This window comes from Serinus canaria, chromosome 1A (genome assembly GCF_022539315.1).
Source record: "Serinus canaria isolate serCan28SL12 chromosome 1A, serCan2020, whole genome shotgun sequence".
Taxonomy (NCBI): domain Eukaryota; kingdom Metazoa; phylum Chordata; class Aves; order Passeriformes; family Fringillidae; genus Serinus; species Serinus canaria.
In genome coordinates, this window is record NC_066314.1 from 47,646,300 (window position 1) to 47,658,455 (window position 12,156).

The 12,156-nt window shown below is 42.0% G+C and overlaps 1 protein-coding gene across 6 annotated transcripts in view; it reads left to right on the top strand.

Annotated features, from left to right (window-relative positions):
- Positions 1 to 5,727, top strand: part of TCF20 (transcription factor 20) — a 130,017-nt gene extending 124,290 nt beyond the window's left edge. For all 6 annotated transcript variants that reach the window (XM_050982276.1, XM_050982285.1, XM_050982288.1 and 3 more), the window contains one exon: positions 4,382 to 5,727. In XM_050982276.1, the coding sequence (XP_050838233.1) occupies positions 4,382 to 4,399 (18 nt within the window). In that variant the 3' untranslated portion in view covers positions 4,400 to 5,727. The remainder of the gene's footprint in view (positions 1 to 4,381) is intronic.
- The last annotated feature ends 6,429 nt before the right edge of the window (positions 5,728 to 12,156 follow it).

Consider the following 12,156-nt stretch of genomic DNA (forward strand, 5'->3'; position numbering starts at 1 on the left):
GTGCTACTTATGCAAAATATCAGCTTTTATCACAGGAAAAATGCTGTCTGAAAACTGTCATCTTTTGAAGGGTTCCTCTCACAGATCCAAACTGCTCTGTCTGCATCACAGCAAGTGAGGTTGCAACAGACCTGATGAGGATGCTGAGCCATGAAAGGGTTGGGATACCTCACCTTTTGGTGGCTCAGCCATCTTAGATTGTCTTAAGCCATCTGTTTGGGCAATTTTCAAGTGATGCTTCTCAGCTTGTTCTGCCTTTTTGTGTTAAATTCTGTGTTTCTTAAAATTAACCAGGCTTTCATATCTCAGACTCTGCTTTTGTGAAATTACCTGCTTTTGTCTTGGGGAAAACTCTGTCTGAAAAGTCTATTTCTGGCTCCAATACTGACTTCTCTTTCTCTCTCTCTCTCTCTCACTTCCTGTATGTTCCCTTTCCCTACCCCTGTCTTCTGTTCTCCCTTGTTTTCTTTTTCCTCCTCTGTTTGGCTTGCTGGTTCGTCAGCCCCTCCTTCCTTGCTCTCTTCCCTCCTTGCAGAACAAGATGCTGAAAGGCAGCCTCAGCACAGAGCAGTCGGAGCGGGGGTGAGGGGGGAAGTGTACTCCTGGGAATGGATATAAAAGCAAGCACAGGTGAGTGGGGGAGAGCTTCCAGTTCCACCTGCTGTCTTACATCCAGTGCCTTCCCCATTTCTGTGAGAAATTAAGGTGCTTTTGTATATATTCAGAAAATTGGTAATATGTTTTTCCCTCTGCTACCATCCTGTTATTTTTTTTGTATTTCTGCAACAGTTCCTTCTGTTAAACAATAAAAGGTAAAGCTTGTTAGCTGTTACAACTGCCTGATTACTCTCTCAACTAAATGAGTGGCAGAAATCTTCTTTTGTGTCATGTCCCTAAGGATTTGAAGGTGTTTTTTCTGTGAGTCTCAGAATAGTAAGTAAGCTTCTGTATAAATAAGGTCATTAAGTATCTTACATTCTATATGTAAGGAATAAATAATATTGATGAGTTTAGGATTATTGTAACCCAGGATTCCCATTTTCTGGAAATGTAGATAGATCCAGGGAAAAGTAAATGAGTCTTAGCAGGACCCCACTGTATTTCTTTTGGCCCAGCTTTTTTCTCTATTTTGCAAACAGACATGGGCATAGAAGGTAGAACTGTATCCAGAAGTGGTCACAATTCCATAAGTTTGTAATGTGCCCCAAGTTCCTCACTGCAGTTCTTTCCTGCCTCCTCCTTTGTCTAGGCCCAGCATTACACAGCCAGGTGAGAACTTAGTTGGGAATTCAATTTGTCTGAAACAACTTTTTGCCATGTTAGCATCAGAGCTGGGTCATTTTCCTAATCTGGTTCACTCTGTGGCTGGGAAACACACTAGCACAAGGAGGGAGTAGCACTGAGGTGGGAGTTAGCACCAGGGAATGGGGTGAGGTTGGGATTTCTTACTCAGTTGCAGGTGCGCTGCAGTTCAAAGGGAGCGGGGTGGATTAAAATGAAATAAGTGTTTGGTTTCAAATTAATACTTACTGGCTCCCTGTCCATGAGACTGCAGCCCAAGAAGGTCTCCTGCCTTCATTTCACTATTCAATTGCATTTCTTACTCAAGCTATTTGCTTCTCTGTCTTTTTCTTGCAATCATGCAGGAGAAGTTGCTCTTTCATGTCAGTTCTTGGAACTGCTGATGGTAATCCCTTTCCTTCATTACCATTCCCTTGCTTCCCAGGCACCTCTCCTGACTTAAAATCTTTCCTGGTTTTCAAGTAAAGTAATTGTGAAGTACTTCTAATGGTGTTCTGTGTGAAGGATGAGAGATGAATTGGAAGATTGTGGGGTTTTGGTGCAGTAGCAGAAGATAAGTAGTGTCCCATTTAAACACTTTTTGTAGACTGACTGCTGACTTGCTTTAGCTCAGCTGTGATTGTGACTTTCCATTTTTAATAGCATTCATTCCTGGCTTTGGAGTGTTGTTTTAACAGTTACCATGTAAACAGTGTTTAACAGTATTCAGTATTTGAGTAGCTTTCTCCTTCCATGGTAAAGGTCACTGGGATTCCTTTAAGCTTTTCTCTTTTCCTTAAAATGTAACAGGCAATGCAATTCATAACGTTAAAGCAGGACAAGAGTCCCACAGCCAAAGTGCCTCTTCTGGCTGTTTAACACTAGGGAAGTGATTTTTGGGCCATTCCTTTAAGGTAACAGTGGTGAACATTACTGTGTCCCAGAGACCTTTACACAGCTTTGTTCCCTGCATTATTTTCCAGTGCTAGCTCTTTTTTTATATATCATAGGAATGTCTTGACTGAAGACCTTGCAGGCTGTGGAATCTCTGCACTGTATTCACTGTATACTCTAGATATCTCTCTAAGGCATCATTTCTTTTGAAATCCACTTTTTCCCTCAAATAATTCTTACCAGAAGGTCTTATTTAGCCACCCCCTTTCAATGTTCAGTATATCTTAAAAATTATTCCAACCTGATCTTGCATTTCAGAATAAAAGCCATGCAAATCTAAAAGATCCTTAAAAAAATTGTTATATTACTGTGGTAATTAAAGAATTTCAGGGGAATTCTGTAGCAGTCCAGGTAGTACTGGAACTGTCCTTCTGCTGGCCTTAGTGTAAGATAAAATGGATACTCAACTGTGAGATTACTGGGCTGTTTTAGTCCTGGTTCACTCCCAGGCCTAGCAAGTTAAGAAAAATCCTGCATGTTGGATAACATCCAGGCAAGTCAGTGTATTCTGTCTTCATTGCTTCTCTCTCCCTGAGCCAGTTGCCTCTAGAACATTTGGATCAAGTCCAGATCTGGAGAGTGACTGTGAGAGCAAGTCTGGTGCTCTGGATCCTGTCCAGGAATGAGGCAGGACTCTCTGTGTGTTGAGCCTGTTTCTTCCCTGAGCCAGTGCCTAATGCTCTGGACCAATTCCAGGCATGGGCAAGCTGCAGTTGTACAGGAGCCAGAGACAGCAACACGGCCCTGACACTCCTTCAGCGAGGGCTCACAGTTGCACGGTAATGAAACCACAGAGGGCGGCTGCCGGAGCCCTCGGGGAACCTCCCGCTTTCCTCTTCAGCTGCTGCTCTGTGACCTTGCCTGTCTGCTCTTTGGATGTGCTTGCCTGACTCTACTCACTTGTAGCCTGGCACCCCTGGATGGGGGATATTTGCAGCCAAGAGTTGGGCTTGCTGGGATGTAATCTAATTGGTGTGCTGATGATCAGAGCAGCATTGACTTCTGCATCACACTTAGTTAGGGTTCCTGGAGTTTAATTGCCTGCTATGAACAAACATGGGTGTTACTTTGCTGCCAGGCACACCTCTAATTCCGTTAACTGCTTTCCATATGCATCAGTTCTGGTGCAAGTTCTTTTCCCAAGCTCACTAGCTGGTAGGAAGGGATTTATCTGAGTCATATCTAAGTAACCTTACTAAATAAATAAATTGCTTTTGAGCTCACTTGTGGTATGGGATAAGGGAAGGAAGGAATACATTATTTCAAGCTTTGCTGTCTCTCTACGAAGAGTAACAATGAGAGCCCTAACTTAGAGAAATGAAATTTTAACTTTGTGGTTTCTCTTTCGAGCTGAGCCTCCGCCAACTTAGTAAACTCCTGAAGTTCATTTTCTCACCTCAGAGAATTTCTGGACAGGAAGAACATGTGCCAAGCACTTGCATGTTTCCACATTTGTCTTGCAAGACATCGCAAGCTTAGTCCTTCTATGAACTGTCTCTGTAATACGAAAATTAGACCAAAGAAGCAGCAGAAAGAAATATCACCTGCCCTTCAATTAGTTAAACCACACACAGCTTTACCTTTAGCTGTTGAAATCTGGCAATTTCCCAGGTTTGGTTCCTGGACTCCTGTAATTTTGGTACTAGTTTCACTATCTGCTACATATTCACTGGAAACCACCACTGGATGGTAGCAGCGTAGCCCATAGGGAATATTTGGGTGCAGTCCCTCATGGCATCCCAGGAGCTGTCGCCATGCTGGAACATGCTTGGCCCTCTCTTTCCCAATCTCATGGTCAGTGTGAGGAATGGATGTGAGGTGAGTGAGCTCCTGCCTGGCTGCTGAAGGTAGAGGTGAGTGCTGTGCCATTGTGGTATGGATCATCCTGTCATCCCAGACCTCCTTCAGAACTGGGCTTGATTAATTTTTTTTTTTTCTGGCTGTTAAACAAAGAGTTTCTATCACATGGATTTGCTTTCATGAACTACTCACCATTGTGTATATCTGTTTTCAGTCCACAGAGCTAAAGAGCTCTTGGTGTTGCTGCTGTGGTAGGCTGCTGAGTGGGTTTCTCCAAAGCCTGAGGGGCCTGTTTGCAAACAGAGGGAAGGAACCATGCCAATATTATTTTGACTTTGTTTTTCAGGTTAGGCTGTTGAGATAAAAAGCGGTGGACATTCGTGACTGAATGGAATCTCTCCCACTGTGCAGCCATGCCCCCTCTCGACGTGCCTGCCAATGCCAGCACTTCCTTCATAAATTCTTACATCACTCTCAAGACTGATGACGTCACAGAATCTGACCAAGGAGTCTGAACCAGCTGTTTCCATGGACACAATCTCCATAGTGACAGTGGGGAGGGGAGGGGGAAAAGGAAACAGGTGGGGGGAATTAAAGAGGGAGGGATAAATATATATATATATAAAGATCTATTTTTTAGTCTTGAAAGACTTTGTTTTAAATGAAAGGTGCGCTATATCCCTTTTGATGCTTTTGATTAAGATTTTAAAAACCCCATATAAATTAAAAAAGAAACTTATAGCTGAAGTAAATATTAAATCCAAAATTAAAGCAAGGCATGTGGAGCCTAACATTTTGTGGGAAAGAACAGCAAAACTGGGAGTACTCCAGACAGGGCTTGTCTCTGTTCCTCTTGCTTTCTTTCTCACAACATCTGATGAAATTCAATTTTGAAAGGCAAATAAAATGCTGATGAATTGTTCGTAGGGTGTGGGAGGAAGGCTTGGGTGATGGCAGGTAATTTGGTGTCAGTAGTTGTGTCTGAGGGGTAGGGATGTTTCCATTTTTGAGAAACACTATTAACAATGTAAGCTTGAATAACATCTGCAGACTCTTGGGTCCTGAGACTCATGAAGTAAGAGGTGGCTGCTGCTTGCTAGGTCCCGTACACCTCATTGGTGTGGGAACACTTGTACCACGCAGGGGACGGGAGTATCTGCCCTGTGTGCAACAACGTGACCCCCAGATCATTCCAAGAAGCTGCCTTCTGTTTGCAAGGCAGGTGAGAGGAAGACATGGTTTACCTGCCAGATTGGGGAACGAAAGGAAGTCTGAATGTTGGTGGAGTCAATGTATCTTCAAACTGATTGGGGTAAATCCACTTGGCCCTCTTTTTATTTTTATATTTTTGCTTTTCCTAAGGAAGGAAGAGGGAATGTCAGTGTAACAGCCTACACTATATGGTTATTTGGGGTCGGGGTTTTTTTTTGTTTGTTTGTTTTTTTCCTTTTTTCTTTTCTTTTTAAAATTTTTTTATTATTTTGTAAATTATGTAATTTTAAAACATTTGGGTTTTAGGAACAACAACAAAAAAAATCATGTTTTTTTTCTTATTAAGGCCTTAAGAAAGGGGTTAGTGCATCTTTCAGGGGTCACTCTGCCATGGGAATAAAAATAGCTGTTTCACAAACAGTTTTATATAAAAAAAGCTTAAAAAAACCAAAAAAACTAATAAACTTCATTTTAACCTTGTCTCCTTTTGTTTTGTGCGAACTTGATTTGTTTAAAAGGACAGAGACAGTACTATCTGCTGCTTTTTGGTTTCTTTGCCTTCATCGGTTCTGCCTTCAGTGATGACCTTCTGAACTGGCCCAGCAAGAAGAAGACCACAAAGGCTTTGAAAAACTAAAGCTTAGGATTTGTTTGATGTTCAGAGTTAACAAGCCAATGACTGGATGAATTTTCTGTTTGTGTGAGTTGGTGGTATCTCACCAGGTCACTGACTTCTTTCACTCCTAGGATGGTAGCGTATCCTAGCGATATCAAACAGCGTGTTGTTTACTGGGAAGTCACTAGAGATAGGGATCTAACCAGCATGACTTGGATAAAAAAATGGGGTTGATATTGTGGGGAGGGAAGAACTATTTTAAAAGTTATGTACTGGATGCTTGCTCAACTACTCACATTTTGGAGTATTCAGCACATAAAAATAAAATCTATGATAGCTCATATTAAGATATCTATTTTAACTCTATTTTTAAAAGATCAATTTAAAGATTTGGGAGATAATTTGGCAGTTATTTATTTCTATAAGTTGCTACTCTCACTCATAAATACTTGGAAAGAAAAGGCAGCCTTCTGCTAACTCCTTTCCCAGTAGCAGCTACTGAAGCTAGTATGTCCTTTACATTAAGAAATAGACCTGTTGTGATAAATGTCACTAATGTGTCATGAATTGGTGCTGAAAATATTTAACTGCTGGTGTAGTCAGAAAAAAGTCATTTTTAGCATAGTTAATGTGATTGAGTAAATGACTTCTTTTCAACTGAATAAAAATTGTTTTTTTTTTCATAGTGTCTGTTCTATTCTACATATTCAAAAAAAAAAAAGTCCCTGTTACTGCATTGATTTTATGTTGGTGAAGAGTCAACTCTGTATGTAGCACTGTGACAGCAGAACAGTGTGTGCTGGAACTGCTGAATTTGACACTTTCACTTTGGCTCTTCAGGGTGGTGTCACAGCAGAGGCAGAAGGTTTTTGGGTAGGGGGGAGGGAGCCTTGGAGGTTTTCCATGTGGGAGCTTGTGGCAAGTATGGAGATTCAATGTTTCCTCTTGCACCGCGGCTGGAAAGTAGTGGCAGTTGTGTAGAGCAAATAAAGAAATGGTACCACAGTCAGTTCTGTGGGAAGTGTTTTGCAGTGGGAAGTGCTTAAAATCCTTCGACGCAGCTGTGGCTGAATCCCCCCAGTGCTGTGGTCAGAGGTGAGGGGTGCTCTCCAGTAGAGCAGGATTGTGCTTGGTGGTCGAGTCTTTACAGAAACCAGAGCTGTCGTGATTCTAAAAACGAGCCAGGAGGAATTAAAACTGTGTAATGGCTTCCTGGGAGAGCTTGGAAATTATCCAGAAGAGTCATAAAATCCTGTTGGAAATAAAAATTTCTTTGGCTGAGAAAATACAAAGTGCTGAGTGGATTTTGAAAGCTGTTGTGCAAAACATTTACCTGCTCCATCCTGCAAAAGCAATTAACAGCTTGACATCGTGGATACCCCAAACTGGAAAGAAAGAAAAGGTTTGGAAGTCTTGGCTAATTTAGAATTTGTGGAGCAGAAATGACCTGCAGCAGAACCTTAAAAGAGATTGTGTATAGATGGGAATGGCATCCATTTGGGAATTACCTGTTTGGATGAGGAATGAACTAACGAGAGCTTGGATAAGGCAGCTCATTTTCAAAGTGTTTCTCCGTGCTGACTCCCATCGGGATCTCCTGAAAGAGACTGACACCAACGTGCTGGAATTGGATGTGATGGTTTAGCAGCGCTTCCAGGCTAACCAGAGTGAGTCAGCACTGCTGCATGGGGTCGAAGAAAAGGATGTTTTCACATCAAGAATAGGGCATGGATTCAACATGCAAAGGATGTTTGCTGATATGACAAGGATAAAGGGAGACCTGCAGGAGCTGGTGGAAGCCCTGGGATGTGTACAGAGCAGATCTCCATACCAGGAGCTGCCCATCGGTACATTTGTTGTTTGTATTGCATTTGAAATCCATGCTTGGAAATCCGAGGCACAGACCACCGTGGATCGTGCTGCAGGGGAGAAAGCCATCTCAGCTGCTCCTGCAGAGGGCAGTGGCCAACCTTACTAATCTGTACCACAGAGGAATGAGACAGAGTTTTACTTGGGGTTGTGATATTCTTGAACCTTTTGAATTGCTTAGAACAAGACAAGCTGATGGTGTTCAACAGTATTGAAATAAAAAACATTCAGGGTGCAGGATCTGCTGAAGAATGTTGCACATCTGGTTCATGGAATCCAGCTAATGGCAAGCTAAAGAAAGGCATTTTTGGTGGGACATGCATGTAAAAAGCAAAAAGTTTGTTGAGATATGGGCAACTGAATGACAGCTCTAGAATTCTGACTATTTAATGTGCAGTAATACACATAAAAACATGTATTAGGAAGGATAGTACCTTAAACTGGCACAGTTACAGGGGAACATTTGGGGGCTGATTTGGATATAAACTTTATAAATTGTCATGCCTATTGAGTTATTATGTAAGGAATTTCCTGTGCTGTCCTGAGTGCAGTGGTGTCCTGGATGTGATAGAAATATTTGGTAGAGGGATACAGCATTGGTTTGTCTGATCTAGTCCCTGGCTTGCCAGAATAAATGAAAGAAGCAGTCCTCTATCTCAAAACGTAGAAAATTAAGTGTAAATATACTTTTGGAAGTGGAACAGGATATTTGGATGGTTGAGGGTGAATAATTCACCATTGCTCTGGATTTTTTAAAAATTATTAAAAGCTACATGAAAAAGAACAGAGTACAGATTCAGTTACAGATCTAGAAAACACAAAAATATGGTTTTACTGGCTTTGCTATGAGATGCTGAAAGAGTAGTTGCAATCTTGGCTTTGTGTTAGAAATCCTTGTTGGGAAACAGGAAAAGATTCTTGTCTGGCTGTGAAATTCCAACAAACAAGTTTAGGTTTGGGTTTAGTTTTTTGTTTCAGGTTTTTTAAGATGGAACTCTGGCAGCATGTTACGAGTCAGAGAATTTAGTAAACAAATGTAGAGGACAAAAGTAATTACTAGAAAAGGGGAGACCAGTAACACTCTGGTACTTTCTCCTGGCATTGCTACAGGCCAATGAGAGCTTGGCTAATGCACACCACTGAAAAACTGGCTCCATATGAATATCATGCACTATGAGCTCCCTACCTGACCTGTGCTATTTAGCCAGAAATTACTATGTAAACCTGTGAAGGAGATCATGAGGTTTTTCCATAGATTGCAATGGTCATTGAGATAGTTGCTGTCATCATTCCTACATGTGATTGTTTAATTGTTTGTTCTCCCTGTACTTCTGGTGGAATCCAAAATGTTTACTCTGTCATCCAGAGGGAAAGTGAAGAGAGTGCTGCTTACCAAATCTTTTTGTAGGATTTAATTTCTTAAGTGTATCCCGCTTCCTATTTAGTGTGTTTAGACTGAAGTGGAAGGAAAGCATTTCTTGTTTGCTGGCTTCTTCCACAGGGCAATACTGAGAGCTGAGATTGCTTCTCTTCCCCCTTTATCCTCCAGAGGTTTCTTGCAATTTATTGCTTAACTCAGTTTTAACACTGCGGTTTCAAGGTTTTGACCTTACCTGGCCAGCTTTAGAAATGCTGATATTTCATAGCAGCCCTAGAGAGACTTAACTCCCATCCAAATAATTTGGAAAAGAAAAATAGCCTTCTAGCTCATAGCAAACCCTCTCTGAAAGAAACGCTCCACTCTAGCTGGGCTTCAGGATTCAGCCTGACGTGTTCTCCTCTGCGTGATAAAAACTGCTTGCATGTGCTGCTGACCATGAGCATGTCCAGGTTACCTGCAAATACCACCTGTATGGCATTAGGGGCTTTTGGGTTGTAGCTGCCCCTGCTGACAGCCAAACTTGGGTTTCACAGTAGATTTGGAGGTTGGTGCTCCCTGACTTTGAGATACAGCATGGCAGTGGTTTCCTGAGTTTTATTGAAATAGCTTATTTTCAGTGCCACATCTTTTAGTGGGGAGCAGCAAAGAATGGCAGAGATATTGTTGGGGAAAGAGCTGGGAGGTGTTTACACTGAAAATAAAAATGGTGGTAAAAGGGTAAATTTGCATTGTATAGCGAGAGTCCTCTGAGCTGAAGCCAGTTCATCAAAGAAATGTCACCACTTCTCATGGTTTTATTGAAAAGTGAGAGTCTGTACACTCCACAGCATTTACATGATAAAAACTTCATTGGACTTTCACCCAAGTCCTTGCCCACTGGAACTGGGTTTTCTCTCAGAAGAGAAATGGAATTATTAGATCCTTACAAATTGTAGATTATTTTGAGGACATTACTTTGAAGGCCGTTGGAATTACAGCAACCTGGATTTACTTCTTCCTGTGCATTTCTTCATCACCTTGGATTTGAAATAACGTGCACTAAGACAGATCTCACTGTTCGCATTTGTAGTCAAAAGAAATACAGAAGAGTGAACAAATTACTGTTTAGTGTTGTACTGTGAAATTCAGAATTGGCAGGTGGCAATGGATTTCAAAGAGGCAAGAAAGCACCGTGTTGTAAGCAGAACAAGGTTGAATTTAATGTTACACTCTTGGGTTTTGCTGCTTTGGAAACCAAGGTGAGGAAGCCACTGTATAAAGTGGATGTTTCAGTCTCTCTGTTCTCCTGGTGTCTTGCTGTGGCTGAAACTTCTGAGGAGGAATCACTACCTGTACAGGTGATAGATGGCAAAAATACAACTGCCCATTTGGGAATGAAGGCAAAGAGCTGCACTCTGCAAGAAAATAAGCCAATAAAATAAATATTGCTGATGGAGACTTTTTCTGCAACCAAAAGCAGAGGCCATACAGAATGGCCCAATTTTGTAGCATCTAAACAGGTTTCCAGGGTTGTGTTCGACTCTGCTCCAAGTGGGAATCATTCTTGGCTTTACATGACAGGAGAGTGTGCCAGGAAAAGAAAATTTCCAGAGCTGTGAGATGGAAGTGGGCATTTGCAGCCTTAAAGAGGACATCGAGGTTTGCAGGCTTCATGACTGACTGCAGCTGCACCACTCATTTCTACTAAAACCAGCAGTGTCATGTTGCCACAGGAACACGAAAGACTTAGAAAAGATGCTGCTACAGCAGAAGTGTGAACATTCCTTATGACAGATGTGAAAGATGGACTTAGCAGACATCAAGTTTGTGGTCTGCTGCTTCAGGAGAGGGAAAGAAGGTGCACCTTTTCACTGCAAAGACTTGTTGCTGTCTAAAAGATTAATGGATTAGAAGATGTACAAATTATTATTAGGAACACTGCTAATCAACAGCAGTGACTGCAAGATTGCCAGTAACTGGGAAAAATTCTGCTTTGGAGCACAGCCCTTTGGCCTCCCACACCACCCACACTGCCCACCACCCACATTGGATGGATTCACCTCTGAGCTGGGCACAGTAGTTTTATGACCCAAAGTTCCTCTAGCAAATAAGGAGAGGTGAGAAAACCTTTTACAAGTGGCCCAGTCATGAAAGAGTCATGGAGAAATAAAAGGTCAGTAGAAGTCTAAGAAGGTTTTTTCCTGAGGTTCCTTCTAGGGAATACTATGCCATGAGAGGAGGCCTGAGATCACTGGAAAGGCATTTGAAGGCCTCTCTGGTGGAGGTGGCTATTGCTGATGACCTTTTCTGTGGGAAGCTCTGTGTGTCTGAGTTTTGGAAGAACAGTCCAAGTAGGTACCTTACCAAATCCATTCTGTGCCATTTATTAGACTACAGAGCAACAGGCCCTGAAATTCGCCCTTTAACATAGAAAACCCTTTTTGCATCCAAATGGTTGCTCCAAATAAGGGATCGTCTTTGTTGTGCTTCAAGGGGGACTGTTGGCCAGGCCACCAGGGTTCGTTGGTCCCTCTTCAGAAATGCATCAATATGGTTTTCAACCTCCAGTCAGTGGCATGCCACAGAAACTGGAATACAACAGCTGATGTTAATTTTCTAGGGTTTCACTTGATCTTTTTGAAAGAGCTGCTTGAGGCAGACACCAGAAGTCTTTGCAACCTGTATTTACTATTTTTGCCGAGAGAGAGACACAGACAGAGAATGAGATTTGCCCCTTATTTTTAGCATTTATTTGAGTTACTTGGACTTTAGGAGTAGCTGATCAAAAACCTGAACAACCTTTCCCAGTCTGCAGCTAAGTGTGCAATGCAGGGCTTGGTAGCACTTCTTGTTCCTTACAATGCAAGAGGAAGAACAAGTCAGGGGCTTGCCTGAGCAGCCTCTTCATGTCTGTTAGCCACAACCCCCTACAAAAAAGCCACAGCCTTTTTTTGGCCTTCCTGTGTCTTCACTAGGTGCATTAAGGATATACCAATTTGTAGTTTTTAAGAGCATATGTCCTTACCTTTTTGATATGTAAGCCTGCACATATGTCTGGAAATAC